This window comes from Octopus bimaculoides, chromosome 1 (assembly GCF_001194135.2).
Source record: "Octopus bimaculoides isolate UCB-OBI-ISO-001 chromosome 1, ASM119413v2, whole genome shotgun sequence".
NCBI lineage: Eukaryota > Metazoa > Mollusca > Cephalopoda > Octopoda > Octopodidae > Octopus > Octopus bimaculoides.
In genome coordinates, this window is record NC_068981.1 from 18,921,545 (window position 1) to 18,941,096 (window position 19,552).

The 19,552-nt window shown below is 39.3% G+C and overlaps 1 protein-coding gene across 3 annotated transcripts in view; it reads right to left on the reverse strand.

Annotated features, from left to right (window-relative positions):
- The window catches only part of LOC128247021 (leucine-rich repeat and coiled-coil domain-containing protein 1-like), a 797,355-nt gene that overhangs the window by 409,899 nt on the left and 367,904 nt on the right, over nucleotides 1-19,552 (reverse strand). For all 3 annotated transcript variants that reach the window (XM_052965583.1, XM_052965578.1, XM_052965575.1), the window contains exon 4: nucleotides 7,117-7,175. In XM_052965583.1, the coding sequence (XP_052821543.1) occupies nucleotides 7,117-7,175 (59 nt within the window). The remainder of the gene's footprint in view (nucleotides 1-7,116; nucleotides 7,176-19,552) is intronic.

Sequence of the window (19,552 nt, forward strand, 5' to 3'; positions counted from 1 at the left end):
ATGTATGTATGTATGTGCAGATTTGTATGTCTTATGTATGTATTCTCATGCATATAGTTGCATATCTAGACATGCTCATATATACTTAAATGATAAACTCTGGAAGGTTTTACAGATTTTTATAGTTCCAGTGATGGACTGGATTTGTAGTCTTCGGATTAGCTTCTTCCTTTCTGGTTTTGAGAAGCCTAATTTCTCAAGCTTGGTATTTAGACAATGTGTTACATATTCCAGAGACCTGTATGTATGTGCGTATGTATGTCTGTATGTATGTATGTATGAATGTATGCATGTATGTATGTATGTATTCAGATGTAGGACTAGTATCCAAAATGTCAAGACTTTTTCTCTTCGTTTTAAGCTAATTACCTCCTTACCTATCTCTCTGGCTCTCTGTCTGTCTATTTGTCTCTCATTTTGTATATTTGCATACATATGTGAAGGTGTGTGGCGTAATGGTTATGATGTTACACACATTACTGAGAGATTATGGCTTTGTTTCCGGACTGGGTAGCACATTGTATTCTTGAGCAAAACACTTCATTTCACATTGTTTTTTGATCATTTTGACATCTGACGTGTAGCACGCTTGCCTAACTGTTCGGGCAACGTCGCTTTGATGGATGGAGTAAACTAATGATTATTCTACCCCTCCCCTTACTAAAGGTAAGAAACCAAGCAGCTCTGTCCCCCACTTCCTTTCTTGTCCTTTAACCCCTCATCCCACAGCATAAAGCTGACCCCTCTTCCTTCAGGGTTTATAATTTTATGAGCTGCATGATGGCCTCGGTGTGGAGGTGCAATGGCCCAGTGGTTAGGGCAGCGGACTCGCGGTCATAGGATTGCGGTTTTGATTCCCAGACCGGGCGTTGTGAGTGTTTATTGAGCAAAAACACCTAAAGCTCCACGAGGCTCTGACAGGGGATGGTGGCGATACCTGCTGTACTCTTTCACCACAACTTTCTCTCACTCTTACTTCCTGTTTCTGTTGTGCCTGTACTTCAAAGGGTCAGCCTTGTCGCACTGTGCCACGCTGAATATCCCCGAGAAGTACGTTAAGGGTACACGTGTCTGTGGAGTGCTCAGCCACTTGCACGTTAATTTCACGAGCAGTCTGTTCTGTTGATCGGATCGACTGGAACCCTCGACGTCGTAAGCGACGGAGTGCCAACAGATGGTCTCAGTAGTGCTGGTGGTAAAAATAGCATTCAATCTGCATGGTAAAGTAGATGGCATTAGGAATGGCATCCAGCCATTGAAACCATGCCAAAGCAAGCACTGGGGCATGATGCAATCCTTGGACTCATCAGATCCTGTCAATCCATCCATACCAGCATGGAACATGGGCATCAAATGATGATGATGATAATGATATATACATATATACATGCATACATACACACATACATACATATGTTATCAAATGATGATGCATACATGCATACATGCATACATACATACATACATACAGTGAAGGTGCATGGCTTAGTGGTTAGGGCATTCGGCTCACGATCGTAAGGCCGTGGGTTCAATTCCCGGCGACGTGTTGTGTCATCTGGCAAGACACTTTATTTCACGTTGCTTGCTCCAGTCCACTCAGCTGGCAAAAACAAGTAGTACCTGTGTTTCAAAGGGCCAACCATGTCTGTGTCATGCTGAATCTCCCTGAGAACTATGTTAACGGAACACGTGTCTGTAGATTACTCAGCCACTTGCATGTTAATTTCACGAGCAGGCTGTTCCGTTGATCTTATCAGCTGGGACCCTCATCGTCATAACCGACGGAGTGCTCCTATACATACATACATACATACATACATACATACATACAGTTATAATTATATAGATATAATGAAGAGTCTGATTTTGGTATCTGCCAACAAAGTTTAATAATTACACTCTTCAACAAATATTGAGTACTTTTGCTCTAATTCATTATATAAAAAAAAGAACACACGTGTGTGTGTGTAGCTTGCATGTATGTATGTATGTATGTATGTATGTACATAAGCTCAACGAAAGGATATTCTGAAAGCTGGCACCAGTGGAACTTTTCATATTTTCCGCATAAATGGCCTCAATTTTTAGAAAATCACAATAAATCTAACACAGTTGTATTTGGTATTAGCAAACCTCCTGATTAAAACTTCCCCTTACTATAAATTATACTCAGAACTGAACATCTATGATCTCTCAATCACTATTCCATATTCAATTTAATTCAGTTCAATACAATTTATTGTCATTGTATTTTTACAATGAAAATCTCTTTGAAGCTTAAGTAACAATATTGATTCAAACATCTTAAAACAACAACCATGTAATAACATTTGATAACATATGATAGAACACTGATAATACTAAATTATATGAATAATTTTTAAATGAAGTGTAAGGATATGATGCAAGGAGGGGGGGGGTGCAGTCTGTCTTTTGTTTCTATGTTCTTCTATAAACCTAATTAACATATTGAATAGATTATAGAGATATAAATTGACCTCAATACACAGCTGGTATCAGATATGATACAACAAGGTATATTGTCTGATGCTATAATGATTCTTTTATCAACCTCAAATGATTGAAAGACAAATACCACAAGGCCTTTTTATCCTCTAATAGTTCTGCCAATTGATCACCTATATAATAATGCTATTTATTTTAATTTAGGCAAAAAGGATGATAATAATTTTGAGGTGTTCAGAATTTGCGAAGAACATGATGAACTCATAGGTCAGAGATAGCTCAACCCACTTTAAGCGAATGCTGAGTACCTGAGTACTTGGCTGGTTCTTTATTTTATTAAACCCAGAAGCATGAAAGGCAAAGTTGACTTCTGCAGGATTTGAACTCTGCAAAAGGTGGCAAGCTGGCAGAATCATTGGCACGTAGGACGAAATGCTTAGCGGTGTTTCACTCGCCAGTACATTCTGAGTTCAAATTCCGCTAAGGTCGACTTTACCTTTCATCCTTTCGGGGTCGATAAATTAAGTACTAGTGAAATACTGGGATTGATCTAATTGATTGGCCCCGTCACCCAAAACTTTCAGGCCTTGTGCCTAGATTAGAAAAGGATTTGAACTCTGAATGTAAAAAGTAACACCATTCCATGGACTGAGCCTTCGTTTCTGGATCATGAAGATATGCTCAAATTTTATCCCCTGTCACTAGACTGGAAAAATTTTTTTTAAATGCCTTCATTCGTTGATTTTAAACTCTTCCAGCTAATTAGAGAAGACTTCCACTCTTCTCTCATTGAAGCTGGGTGTCATCTGCCAAGGTACCTACTGGCACACACGTCCCATTATTAAAAGTCTTCCACCATCTTCTGTAATGCATTGTGACCACAGTCCAGTTGTGCAGGAAGCTCATGGATGGTCACTTCTCTGTTCATGTTAATCAATTCATTCACCCACCGGTGATTTAAGGTAGTGGTCACAGTTGATGGTCTCCCACAATATGGTTTGTCTTCAATGCTGGTTTCTCCTTCTTTCAACCTCTTCATCCATTTGTACTTATTGTTCTTGCCAATGAAGTAATCTCTGTAAACAATCTGTAGCCTTTTGTAGAAATCAGACAACCTGCACCCATTCTTCACCAAGAACTCAATGACAGTACATTGCTTCTGCTTGGAACTCATTATTCATCTCCAGAGTTGCTATGGACAAAGGGTTACTCTACCAACATGCTTAATTTGAATGACCTAAAGTAAATTACGCTTACTTTTGCATAACTGTCATTACACCCCTCATAAATATCAACTAAAATGGAAATGTTACCTACATCTGGAAAGATAAACTCTTTCAAACTTCTAATTCTTATGAACAACCCTTGACTTCCAAGATATCCCATCGGTATACAAATCAGGACCATCACAATTGTCCATGACCTCCACCCTGTCCAAAACAACATGTTTTGAAATATGGCTCTTCTTTACAGGGAGTCATTTTCAGTGTTCTCCTTTTTTTATACATTCAGAATTAACATCATTATTCTTTGATTAGTTAATTCTTACAGTCAACTCTCACCACCCGAGGGAGCCACTTTATGGTTACTCAACCTGTTAGAAACAACAGCTAAATCTCTGTCTTATCACACTTATTTTAAAAAAGAAAGAACACTCTAGATAACTGATGATGTAACAACTAGTTTCTGGAAGTATAGAATCATGACTGACATCCGTGCTAGTGGAGTTTTAAGAGCACCATCTGATTGTGATTGTGGCCAGGACCGTTGCATGGCCTCCGTGCCCATGGCACGTAAAAAATACCATTTGAGTGTGATCGTTACCAGTGTCGACTTACTGGCACTTGTGCCAGTGGTATGTGGAGTGGTTGGCATTAGGAAGGGCATCCAGGTGTAGAAACTCTGCCAGATCAGATTGGAGCCTGGTGCAGCCAACTGGCTCACTAGTCCCCAGTCAAACCGTCCAGCCCATGCCAGCATGGAAAGCAGACGTTAAACGATGATGATGATGATGATGACTATTGTATAGTATTAGACATAAATCAACTGTAGGAATATCTCTAATAAAATTATTAGTAACACCATGCAGTATAATTTTCAACATAGTTCTGTTGGTGAAAGTAAATTTTATATTTATTCAAATTAAGTATGTAAGCCAACAGAACTATGTTGAAAATTATACTGTATGGTGTTACTAATAATTTTATTAGAGATATTCCTACAGTTGATTTATTTCTAATACTATAGGCGTAGGAGTGGCTGTGTAGTAAGTAGCTTGCTTACCAACCACATGGTTCCGGGTTCAGTCCCACTGCATGGCACCTTGGGCAAGTGTCTTCTACTATAGCCTCGGGCTGACCAAAGCCTTGTGAGTGGATTTGGTAGACGGAAACTGAAAGAAGCCTGTCGTATATATGTATATATGTATATATATGTGTGTGTGTGTAGATGTTTGTGTGTCTGTGTTTGTCTCCCCAACATTGCTTGACAACCGATGGTGGTGTGTTTACGTCCCCGTAACATTAGCGGTTCGGCAAAAAGAGACCGACAGAGTAAGTGCTAGGCTTACAAAGAATAAGTCCTGGGGTTGATTTTCTAGACTAAAGGCGGTGCTCCAGCATGGCCACAGTCAAATGACTGAAACAAGTAAAAGAGTAACTCAAGTAGTATTGTTACTTTATTGCAGTATTGATTTAAAGGTATTCATATCATTTATCTTTACTTGTTTCAGTCACTGAGCTGCAACGATGCAGGGATAGGACGTGGAAGGGTTTTAGTTTAACAAACTGACCCTAGTACTTTCCTTTATTGTAAGTGTCTTTTGGTGAGCAACTGCTGGACATAAACGAACTGTTACTGGTTGTTGAGCGGTGTAAGGACAAACGCAGTCACAAAAACACATACACGCACACACATACACGTGTGTATGTGTAGAATCAGCAGATGAGATCCAGAGATGCTGAATATAGAAATCACTTTGTAGTGCTCAAATGATTTGAACTTACACTCTGAAATCTTCCCTGAGGACTCTAAGTCTGTGGATTTAAGAGTGACTATAAGAGGAATTCAGGTGAGCTTTTATGAAGATAATGGAGCAAATAAACAAATGAAACTGCTTGGGCTGCATCATCATCATCATATAATAAAATATACACTAAAGCTTTTTTTATTCTCTCTCTGTTTATTTCCTCATGTTTTATTTCTTTTCTGTTGAAGAGCATAGGATCGAAATGAGCATTAAACTAATACACCTGTTTGTTGTTTATACACCTGTCTTCATCTTTTGTTTTCTTGTAAATTCCAGTTATATACATATAAATAGAGAGAGAGACAAAGACTGGTGACTTTCAGACAATGAACATTCCTGTATAAATATATAGACTAGTTATATATTAACAGAGCAGACTTACACAGACTTACACAGAGTACAAAGACACAAAAAATTAAGGGGAGAAGATAAGGTATAACTGGTCTGACAGCTGTTTCTGGGGGCTCAAAATTACTTCCTAATGTTGGCAGATGTAATTTGCAAAAAGACAAGGATATGTGACCAATAGTGAAAGCATATAAACATTAGGTAAATCCAGCCTCTGTCTTCAGTGTGGGGAAATAGGTAACTAATATGTACATGTTTTTCTGTGTGTATGTGTGTGTGTGTAAATATATTTATACACACACACATACACATATAAATTCATATACATATTTATAAATATATATCTATATATATCTATATATCTATATATATATATATATATATATATATATATATATATATATATATAGGAAAATGAAAAAAAGCCAGAATGCTGAACTGGAAGCATAATTTAATAAAGATATTTTCTAACCGGTTTTCATTGCGGTGGAGCAAATTATCAAGAAGAAGGAGAATGAAAATGTATGTGTATATATATATATACACACACATACATATCTATGTACACTGGACGTCCACACAGTTTCCATCAACCAAATACATCCTCAAGGCAACTACTGTGTAGCACTTGGCCAAAGTGCTACACAGTAGAACTGAAACCAAAACCATGTGTTTGCCGAGTAAGCTCCTTAAACACACAATGATAAAATTCAAAATACTCTTTTAAAAATTGAACTGCTTAGAAAGAGAATCAAAACCCCATCTTCTAAAGAGGAGAGGAAATGGAAATGTTTAAAATTCATGCTTTCTTTGGCAGCAGTAGCAGCAAGTGAAGTACATGTAACCAGGAATTGAAAATGAGTTTCTCACTTGGCTGTTTTGTTGCACTTGTCTCTCATCAATAAAGCACTTAATGGTTCTTAGAGATTGCATTTCCTTTATCTGTTAAGTATTATTATATGTTAACCAAGCAGAACTGTTCAACATGGCTTGTGTAGTTATAAACTAATACAATTCACAGTCTGTATGTTTCATTATTCTTCAACAAGAAACAGCGTATTAAAGATGTATCTCCAACATTGATAATACTTTACTTCTCTCTCTCTCTCTCTCTCTCTTTCTCTCTCTCTCACAGACACACACACACAGAAGCACATGTACACACACACACAATCTTTAATGAAATAATCAACATCAATCAAATAATAAATTCGACCCACCCCACCTCACTCTCTTCGTCACCTATGCATGTCTTCACAACACAAAAAAGATACTGATGTTTCTCTTGTTCTAACATATTCTTCAGAGACTGGTCAGCAAACTTTAACTTGAGCTGGAAATAGAAAACAAGGTATATAAATGCAGTGAAGAAAGCAGAAGACAGTAGCTCATAGCTGAGCTTAAAAACAAGAGATCAATTAGTAGAAGACAGTGGCTCATAGCTGTGCTTAACCCTTTCGTTACTAACCCAACTGAAACTGGCTCTGGCTCTGAGTACAAATGTCTTGTTTTCATAAGTTTTGAATTAAAATCTTCCACCAAACCTTAGTCACAATTTATGTTCCTAACACTAATTGAATGATAACTGAGTTGTTTTACTAAATTCTTTGTTATATTTAAAGTAATTGAAAGAAACACAGAGCATCTCAAAATGAATACAATAACAGAAGGGTTAAACAAGGGATTAATCAGTAGAAAACAGTAGCTCATAGCTGAGCTCAAACAAGGTATCAACCAGTAGAAGACGGTAGCTTGTAGCTGTACTTAAACAAGGGATCAATCAGTAGAAGACAGTGGCTCATAGCTGTACTTAAACAAGGGATCAATTAGTAAAAGACAGTGGCTCATAGCTGTGCTTAACCCTTTCGTTACCAACCCAGCTGAAACTGGCTCTGGCTCTGAGTACAAATGCCTTGTTTTCATAAGTTTTCAGTTAAAATCTTCCACCAAACCTTAGTTACAATTTATGTTCCTAACACTAACTGAATGATAACTGAGTTGTTTTACTAATTTCTTTGTTATATTTAAAGTAATTGAAAGAAACACAGAGCATCTCAAAATAAATACAATAACAGAAGGGTTAAACAAGGGATTAATCAGTAGAAAACAGTAGCTCGTCATCATCATTGTCATCTCATCTTCATCGTTGTCGTTTCATCTTCATCGTTGTCGTTTCATCTTCATCGTTGTCGTCTCATCTTCATCGTTGTCGTCTCGTCTTCATTGTTGTCGTCTCGTCTTCATCGTTGTCATCTCGTCTTCATCGTTGTCATCTCATTTTCATCATTGTTGTCTCATCTTCATCATTCTCATCACAATTAGCTTCATTAACATTTCATCATCATCATTATCATTATCCTCTTCCTTCTCTTTGTAACTATCAGCATCAACATCACCCACTCCTTCATCTTCTCCTTTACCACCATCACCACCACCATCATCATCATTGTTGTCATCAAGTGGTGGTAAGAGTAGATGAGTTAATCTTAGCAATGTTAATCACCATACTAATTATCACTGCTCCACCATTAAATCAAGCTCTCTTTTTTTTGTTTGTCTTACCTGTTCTGATAGCGATAACCATTGGCTGAAAACTGCTGGTGTGACAAGGTATGTTTTAGTGACTTGTTCTAAATACAGCAGAGGGCAAATGATGTTGACACCTTTTCCATTTTGCTATTTCAGACTCTACAATAATTACAAGCTGCAAAGTCAATCAACCCCTCTCAGACTATTCTCTCACCTTAATCTTCGTTAACCTCCTTAGCTAGTATGTCCTTTCTATTCCATTTCTCTGTCTTATAATAATAATAATTCATTAAAAGCAAGTGGCATCAAGCAGTGAGATTACTAAGTTGAGACTGGATTAAAAGTTAATTAAAAGTGCCATCTTCATACTGGCATCAAGAATTCTATTAAGAAAGAGTTTGTGAAAGTTAGTGGAATACCTGCTGCTCTTTACAATTAAATAGTTCAGCATTTATTTGTATCATTGCCAGGTTTACACTGTGTGTTGATGCAATTAAGATCATGTCAGTAGCCTTCTCCTGTTATCTGCTTTCAAACACCACATTAAGACAATTTTCTGTTCAACACCGTGTAAACTCCATTATATACGAGACAATTTCAATTTAAAAGCCCCATAGATGTATTGAAATCTTTTTCATGTATATTTTCCTTACTGATAATCTTTCTAATTTCTTTCTTTCCTTCCTTTTTTTCATTCTTTCTTATTTATTGGTGTATTTATTCCAGCATTATTCTATATCAAAATGGTCCTGAAAGCCTATATATATATATATATATATATATATATATATCCTTTCTACGATAGGCGCAAAGCTTGAAATTTTGGTGGGAGTTGAGTGGTTGATTTCATTGACACCTGTACTCAACAGGTATTTATTTTATTGCACTCCCTCTCCCAAAAGGCTGGAAGGTAAAGTTGACCTTGGTTACATTTACACTTAGAATGTAAAGAAGGGCCATATGCTAAAGAAGGGGCCATATGCTGCTAAGCGTGTTTGTGATTCTGCCAGCTTGCTGCCTTCATCCAGAACATACAACAACAACAACAACAACAATAATAATAATAATAATAATAATAATAATAATAATAATAATAATAATAATAATAATAATCCTTTCTACTAAAGACACAAGGCCTGAAATTTGGGGAAGGGGACTTGTCAATTACATCAACCCCAGTGTTTCACTGGTACTTAATCTATTCACTCTGAAAGGACGAAAGGCAAAGTTGACCTTGGCATAATTTGAACTCAGAAATCAAAATCGAACCAAATTCGACGACTGGCACCCATGCCAACCTCTCCTTCATTGGACACTAAACTCGGCTTGCGAAGACCTGTTGGGGCAAGCGAAATCTCGAAATCGTGTTGGCACCTGTACCAGTGGAACGCTAAGAGCACCTTCCGAGCGTGATCATTGCCAGAGCAGCTGTCTGGCTTCTGTGCCAGTGGCACGTAAATAGCACCATTTGAGCGTGATCGTTACCAGTGTCGACTTACTGGCACTTGTGCCAGTGGCACGTAAAAATACATTCGAGCGAGATCATTGCGAGTGCCGCTGGATTGGCTCCCGTGCAGGTGACACGTAAAAGACACCATTTTGAGCGTAGCCGTTGCCAGTACCGCCTGACTGGCCTTCATGCCAGTGACAAGTAAAAGCACCCACTACACTCTCAGAGTGGTTGGTGTTAGGAAGGGCATCCAGTTGTAGAAACTCTGCCAGATCAAATTGGAGCCTGGTGTAACCATCTGGTTCACCAGTCCACAGTCAAATCGTCCAACCCATGCTAGCATGGAAGGTGGACATTAAACGATGATGATGACGATGATGATGGTTAACGTAGACAAAATACTGCTGAACATTTCGTCCAGCGTGCTAACGATTCTGACAACTCACCGCCTTGACAACAACAACAGCAACAACAACAACAACAATAATAATGGTTTCAAATTTTGCCACAAGGGCAGCAGTTTTTTTTTTGGGGGGGGGAGGGTTTGAGTTGATTACATCATTCTGTGTTCAAATTCCGGTTGATCTAATCGACTGGCCCTCTCCCACAAACTTTCGAGCCTTGTGCCTAGAGTACAAAAGAATGTGCTGCCCAGTCCAGGAATTGAATTCACAGTTTATGATCAAGAGTCCAACTCCCTAACTATTATGCTATATTTTTTTTACTACTCACCTTAATAAAGCAGTTAAATGTACAAAAGTTTACAGCTAGCATTTTATGTTGTGAGATATTGACAAAGATTATACTTTGTAAATTGAAATATGTAGTTATATTCTTCTGCTAGTTTCAGTCATTTGACTGCAGCCATGATGGAGCACTGCTTTTAGTCGAACAAATCTACCCCAGGGCTTATTCTTTATAAGCCTCTTTTGTCAAACAGCTAAGTTACGGGGACGTAAACACACCAACATCGGTTGTCAAATGATTGTGGGGAGACAAACACAGACACACACACAAATATATACATATATATATTCTGAGACCCCCTTCGGTCATGACTGACCATGGGATTGCGCCTAGAAAGTTACCCTCCGAGGCACAAGTCCGGACAAGGTTGTTTATGAAAGACCAGTAGTCGCCCATGCATACCGGCCTTCTCTCTCCACGCCACCAGTGTTATCCAAGAGAAAGGCAAAGACTGATACAGCTTGGCACCTGTGACGTCGCAACTCATTTCTACAGCTGTCTATATGTATATAAAACGGGCTTCTTTCAGTTTCCACCTACCAAATCCACTCACAACGCTTTGGTCAGCATGAGACTATAGTAGAAAACACTTGATCAAGGTGCTACGCAGTGCGACTGAACCTGGAACCATGTGGTTGGTAAGTAAGCTTCTTACCACGCAGCCGCCCCTGTGCCTGTAAAAGTGTGAGACACTTCCAGCGCCTAAGTTTCCCAAGCTGTCACCTTTTCAAGTACTCACTAGGCTCGACGTTGCTTAACTTTGGTGATTGGTTGAGAACCAATGCATTCAACGTGATATGGCCACATTCGTGTAGCAACTATTCATGTATTATTCATGTACTTTACTCACAGTCATACAGAAAATATGTCGATCGAGTCAGATGCACTTTCCTGGCAGAAAATTTCAATAAGTAATTAAATTATTCTATTAGATGAGGACATAAAGGCGAAGATATTTTTGAAGATTCTTTGAAATTGAAAGAATTTCATGAAGCAAGGTCAATTATTCTCAGTCTCAGAGCAGACTTGTTCTCTATGGCAATATTTGAAAAAAAAAATAAATAAATAAATAACATACTTTCACTTTTGGCTTTAGGTTCTATATATTAAACAGTTAATTGTCTTCAATAATTATAACCATATTATGGCTTTAGGTTTTATGTAGTAATCAAATAATTATCACGTAACATAAATATTGCTTTTTGCAATAAAAACAAATTCAATTTTTTGATGCAGGTGACTATGTACACAGTTATGCATATATCATCCACATCATCATCATCATCAGCATCATCATCATCATCATCATTTACCGTCCGTTATCCGTATTGGCATGGGTTGGACGGTTTGACTGGACTGGCATGCTGAAAGGCTGTACCAGGCTCCAGACTTATTTGACATGGTTTTCAACGGCTGGATGTCCTTCTTAATGCCAGCCACTCCAAGTGTATAATGGGTGCTTTTATGTGCCACCGGCACGGGTGCCCACCGGTATCTGTCATGACTGTTATGTAGCCGGGTTTGATGGGTCTTCTTCTCAACCATAACATAATGCCAAAGGCCTTGGTCATTGCCTCTGTGAAGCCAACGCTCAAAAGGAACTCAGCTACTTTGCCTCTGTCAGGCTGAATGCTCGAAAGGAACTCAGCCACCATGCCTCCATGAGGCCCAATGCTTGAAAGGAACTCAACCATTTGGCCTCCGTGACGCCCAACGTTCAAAGGTTGATTCTTTTTATGCGTCACCAGCACAGGTGCACTTGGCTTGATGGGTCCTTTTAACCACAGCACTTTTCCAAAGGTTTCAGTTACAATCATTGCTTCTGTGAGGTTCAAAGTTCAAAAATCATGTTTCATCACCTCTTCCCATGTCTTCCTGGGTTTACCTCTACCACAGGTTCCCTCCACAGTTAGAGATCAGCACTTCTTTGCACAGCTGTCTTCATCCATATGCATCACATGACCATACCAGTGTAGTCGTCTCTTTTGCACACCACATCTGATTCCTCTAATGCCTAACTTTTCTCTCAAGATGCTTACACTCTGTTGAACATGCATATATATATATATATATATATATATATATATATATATATATATATATATATAGATAAATAGATAGGTGGTGTTCAATTAGAATTTTCTTCAGGTCGAGTAGCCCATCCCGCTCGAAAGGTCCCTGAATAAGGTTTGTTTAAGGATGCTGAACGAAACACCCATGTTTCCAAAGGTGAATTATCCAAACCCCAAAGAATTCCTCTCAACACATGGCTATGATGATCCCCCACTACTTCTGCTCGTGATCAGAGATGCACACATCATCAACCACTAAGGGGCATGCTCAAATGGTTAAGGTCAAACAACTGACGAGTAAATCTGTGGTATTGAGCAGAATATTTGCAGAATATTTATCGTTCTCACATGTTAAACGTCCACGGTGTAGTCTTCGTTAAACGTCCCCGGTGTAGTCTTACGTTAAACGTCCCCGGTGTAGTCTTCATTAAACGTCCCCCTTATTATTATTATTATTACTATTATTGTTATTATAGCACCAGCTGAACACTGGGGTTGATGTAATCAACAATCCCCTTTCCTTAAAATTTCAGCTCTTGTGCCTACAGTAGAAAGGATATTATTTCATCAGTCTTTAGATTCTGAGTTCAAATTTCGCCAAGGTCAAATTGACCTCTCATATTTTGAGGTTCATTAAATATATACCAGTTGAGCAAAGGGGTTGATGAAATCGATTTACTTCCACCCCATCCCGGATTCTGTTGACCTGGTGCCAACATTTGAAACCAATATTTTAACTTTCTATCTGTTTCTATATTAGCACTAACTGGGTCTATCACAGTTTCACTACCATTTGTCTTGAACATTCTGTTATGTATTCCCAAGCATCCTGATATTTGACTATCACCATTGCTTCCCATTTCTTGCTCAGCCTCTCTCTCTTCTTCTACAGGTTGTTCTCTATTTACATCACTTGCTATTTCACCATCTCACACTTAACACCCACTCGTATATTATCTGATTAACTTAGAAGAACTCTTGGAGTATAGAAGCCATAGATTTGGTTGATAACTTGAATTTCAAGTAGACATTATTTAACCCTTGGTCCATCTGACTAGGAAGAATTATGCTCAATATACATTCCACCTACGAATACAAAGTAGTGGCTTATGGGCACAGGTGTGGCTGTGTGGTTGAGAAGTTTGTTTCTAAACCACACAGTTTTCAATTCAGTCTCACTGGTATCTTAGGCAAGTGTCTCCTACTAAAGTCCAGAGCCAACAAAATCTTTGTGAGTGGATTCAGCAGAGAGAAACCTCTTGTTACCTACCTTTCTATCTACCTACATACCTACCTAATTACCTATCTATCTATCTAGAGGCCTCGGAGGGGTGAACGGCACCGCGGGTGTCGCATTGCTCTCAAGCAACTATGCTGTCCTGGGTCGACCTTGAGCAACTTCAACACAACCAAATCATTTTATAGGAGACTAGTTGAGGGGAGGTACAACGATAATCTCGGAGCGAACCTGGGCGTCGACGAGGAATACCTGACCCACCTTTTCAAGACAACTTTCAGGCCGGGACCTATGGACAACTTCCAGAGATCTCTGGCCTGGCAATGCTGTCAAGAAGTGCTACCCATTCGGGAAAGCTCTACAGGCATGGCTTCAGAAACATGGGGCTGACCTGCCCGAGATGCGGTCAGAGCGACAAAATCATTCTGCTCGCACTCATACAGTGTCCAACCATTTCCGTCCTGTGGGCCGATGTCAAACAACTGCTATTGCGTGTGGGATGAATCAGTTTATCAACTGAGTCTATCATGAAAATTGTCACGCCTCCTTCCTTGAAACAGGAAGGAAGAGCCATTTTCATCATACTTGTGGCTATAGCGAAAGAATGTGTCTGGTGGACATGTCTGAAAGGATTAGAGACAAGCATTTTCCTCTCTGGTGAATCTCTCATCAACTTCTTCAAGTATCATTTCAAGAGGAAGGAGAGACTAGAGAGGGAAGTTTTGTCTCGTGAATGTTTAAAAAAAAGATGGGTGAATGTAGCAAGGATGGCACGTGTGAATGACGGAGCCAGCTTGAGCATAATCCTATGAACCAAAAAAAAAAGTAAGGGAAAAAGAGAGTCACTTACTGTAATGTGTTGTTTTGCATGACATTGTTGCCCGAGGTTACCGTGGTCTTTTCCGTAGGATTTTCTTTCCATGGATAAACCTAATCTGTTCCCCCTTTTACACTATGACATTTCTGTGATACCCGATCTCTGTTGATCGGCCTTTTTTTTTTTTAACAATCCCTTTTGATCAAATTTCTACTCCCCCTTTGTTTTCCCTTTTTCTCTTCCCAAAAAGAAAAGCTCTAGTTTGTATTTTGTCCCCTCTGTGTTCAGCACTGAGTGGCCCATAAAGAAACATATCTATCTATCTATCTATCTATCTATCTATCTATCTATCTATCTACCTATCTATCTATCTATCTATCTATTTTTTCCTGTGTCACTAGCTGTCTGTCTGATTGTCAATCTGTTTGTGTATCTATCTTTTTGTGTGTATGTGTGTGTCTCTGTGTGTGTCTGTGTGCATGTGCGCACATGTGTGTGTGTGTGTTTGTGTGTAAGCTTATATGTTGGTACAACTGTGAGTGTGTGTGAGTGTTTGAGGATTCTCGTCTTGACATTGCATGATTGTTGTAAATGAATGCCCTTCGTTTCCAATATTCTACAAAAACATGTCTAGCTATGGAGGAATATTACCTTGCTTAGAAACAGAGAAGGTTGACAACAGGAAGAGCATCCAGTCACAGAAAATGTCTCAATAAACTCCATTCGATCGAGGAAAGCATGAAATAGTTGAAAAATTGGCTGTTAAAATGTTGATGGTGACACTGTATATCTCGGACAAATTATTCAAAGTATACTTTCCATTTTCCAAGTGTCATCTGAGGTATATTTGGCTGCAATTTCTAACAAGCTGGCCAACTACTTCATAAAAGCCCTTTTCAGTTTTGTTTCTTTGTTCTCTTATCTAAAACCCAATTACGTTCGTCTATCTCTTTGAGGGCAGTACATTCTTCATCAAGGATTGACATTGTCTTTCTGTCAATATAGATAGATCGTTCTGTCATTTATGGATAATTTGCTGCATTTCCAAAGACTTCCATCAAATGATCCAATCAAGTATGACATAAAATTCCTTGAATGTTCATTCTTTTTTTTTTGCCATTATCATGAATCTACAAACATTAAAGTTCTAAATAGAATGCATATTAACTTGGCAACTGAAGTTCCTGCAGCAAAATATTATACATCAAGATTGTGGTGATGAGATTCCAACCACAACATCTCATTTTGATATGAGATATTACTGCACGAAGAAAGCATACTCAAGACTGAATCTACATGTCTTTTATCTTTTACTTGTTTTAGTCATAAAACTGTGACCATTCTGGGGCACCACATTGAAGAATTTTAGAGGAATGAATCAAACCCCACTATTATTATTTTTTTTTCTACTCTAGGCACAAGGTCTGAAATTTTTGAGGAGGGCGCCAGTCGATTAGATTGGCCCAGTATGCAACTGGTACTTAATTTATCGACCCCGAAAGGATGAAAGGCAAAATCGACCTCGGCGGAATTTGAGCTCAGAACACAAAGACAGATGAAATACTGCTAAGCATTTTGCCCTGTGTGCTAATGTTTCTTATTTCTTTATTGCCCACAAGGGGCTAAACATAGAGGGGACAAACAAGGACATACAGAGGGATAAAGTCGATTACATCGACTCCAGTGCATAACTGGTACTTAATTTATCAACCCCGAAAGGATGAAAGGCAAAGTCGACCTTGGCAGAATTTGAACTCAGAACATAAAGATAGACGAAATACCGCTAAGCATTTTGCCCTGTGTGCTAACGTTTCTTCCAGCTAACTACCTTTCAAACCCCACGATTAATTATGCTTTTGTAAAGCTTGGTATTTATTCTGTCGGTCTCTTGTGCTGAACCACTAAGTTACAATGACATAAACGCACCAACACATGAGTCAGTGGTTGGAAACAAATTCATGCGCACACACACACATATGACAGGCTTCTTTCAGTTTCCATCTACCAAATTCACGCATAAGTCACTGGTTGGTCCAAGGCTATAGTAGAAGACACTTGTTCAAGGTTCCATGGAGCCATGTGATGGGGAAGCAAACTTATTTCCACACAGCTATGCCTGCACCTATACCATCATCGCCATTTAACGTCCATTCTCCATGCTGGCATGGGTTGGACAGTTTGACCAGGGCTGGCAAGCTGGGGAACTGCACCAGACTCCAGTCTGATTTGACATGGTTTGTCTAGAGTGATGCACATCCTAATGCCAACCACTTCATAGAGGGAGCTGCGAGCGTTTATGCTCCTTCATGTGGCACCGCATGGGGGCTTTTATGTGGCGCTGTATAGGTGCTTTTACGCAGTACCACATGGTCGCATTTATGTAGCATTGCCTAGGCATTTTTACATGGTGTCCCACAGGGGATTTTATGTGGCTCTGCACAGTGCTTTTATGTGGGCCACATGGGTATTTTTACGTGGAACAGACCAGGACTCTTGCTGGTCAATTCTCACCACTGGGGAAGTGGGGGATGATCTTAACACTTCTGCTGCAGAGTACAGGTCTTCTTGAGTACAACAAGGTGCCAGGAATCTTGGTCCTTTGTCATCTCGTCTGAACAGTTCAGCATCCTGAGGTTGCTCTTCAGTGCTTCATCCCTTGCCTTCTTGGGTCTCCCACTTTCATGCATTCTCTTCACTTTGAGAGATCAGCACTCCTTCAGGGAGCTGTTGGCATCCATCCACATCACATGACCAAACCAGCGCAGTCTTCTCTTTTGCATACAGCAACCAATTCCTCTTATGCCTAACTTCTCTCTTGATAGACTAGCACTCTGTCAAACATATACACTTACATTACACAACCAGTGGAACATACAAGCCACCTTTCTTTCTCACCTTTGCATGTCTTTTGAATTCAGGGTCCACGTTTCATTACGAAGTAGAATTGCTCTCTGTATACATGCATCATACGATCTTCCTTTCACTTGGGGATATATATATATATATACATGTGTGTGTGTGTGTATCTGGGTGACCAAGTCAGCAGTGGAGGTGGATGCTCTGAGAGCATAGCTGCTAGAATAAGAATAGGTTGGGCAAAGTTCAGAAAGCTTCTATGCTCAGAGTGGACGACAGATTATATGATGCTTATGTATGAACAGCCATGCTACACGGCAGTGAAATATGGTCTGTGACTGCTGATGACATAGGATGGCTTGATGTGCAAGGTCAGTGTGCATTTATGACAGAGTGTAATTGTCTTGAGAGAAAAATTGGGCATAAGAGACATCAGATGTAGTGTGCAAGAGAAAAGACTGCACTCGTATGGTCATGTGATGTGTATGGACAAGTAGAGCCACATAAACAAGTGTCTGTCTCTAACTGTGGAGGGAACCTGTGGAAGAGGTAGACTCAAGAAGACATGGAACAAGGTGGTGACACATGATCTGCGAATGTTGGGCCTCACAGAGGTGATGACAAATGATCAATATCTTTTGGCAATTTGCTGTACTTGAGAAGATTCCTAAAGCCAAGTGGAATCATAGTCATGGTCAGTGGCAGCGACATGTAAAAGGCACCTGTGCTGGTGACATGTAAAAGGCACCCGTACCAGTGATACATAAAGGATACGCACTACACTCTTGGGGTGGTTGACATTAAGAAGGGTGTCCAGCCATAGAAACCAAGCTAAACGAGACTGGAACATGGTGCAGCCCTCCGGCTTACCAGTTCCAGTTAAACCAGCTAACCCATGCCAGCATGGAAGATGTATGCCAAATGATGACGATATATATTCTTTTATTCTTTTACTCATTTCAGTCATCAGACTGTAGCCATGCTGGAGCACCGCCTTAAAGAATTTTAGTCAAAGAAATCGACTGCAGTTATGGTTAAACAACTGACAAGCAAATTTGTGGTATTTGCTGTAGCCCATCTTTTATACCAAGATATTATCATCATCATCATCATCATCATCATCATCATCCTCATCATCATTATTATTATTATTATTATTATTGTTATTCAGTAGTTTTATTTTAATAATGTGCTTTCACTTCACTACCGAGCGCAGCTCTGTGTGCCTTGGGTATGTGCTGTGGTTTGCTGTGATGCTCTTATGGTTATTGTATTAAAAGTGTTTTGCGTTATTATTATTATTTTTATTATTATTATTATTATTATTATTATTATTAGTAGTAGTAGTAGTAGTATTAATATAATTATAATTATTATTATTAAGGTACATGGCCCACTGGCTATTTTCTTATACACAACCACATCTGTGCTTATAATGATAACTCTAAAAATTAGCACTATTTTGCCATACCAAATGTTAATTAATTTAACATAACAAATTACTCATATATGATGATGACACATGGCCTAGTGGTTAGGGTGGTGCCCTCATGATCGCTACATCGTGGGTTTGAGTTCCATACTGGGTGGTGTGTTGTGTTCTTGAGCAAAATACTTAATTTCATATTACGCTACTTATGTATGGGGAAGGCTTGTCAAAGAATAGACCCAGAATTTCCTCTGCCTTCCGTAAAAGTCAATTAAAAGAGATTGCAGTAGGATTTGTAATGTGACCTCAAATAATCTTCTCCAGCAATGACTGCCAAAACAGACCCATGGGTGGGTTGGAGGATTGTCGCCTGTGTGGTGGCAAAAGCGTCATCCACTAGGATGACAAATGGCGGATGCAGTAACATACTGTTACAGCACAGGCCTCCATGTAACTACTACTACTACTACAACGACTACTACCACCACCACCACCACCACCACTACCACTACTACCACCACCACTACCGACGCCACTACCACCACCACCACTACCACTACTACTACTACTACT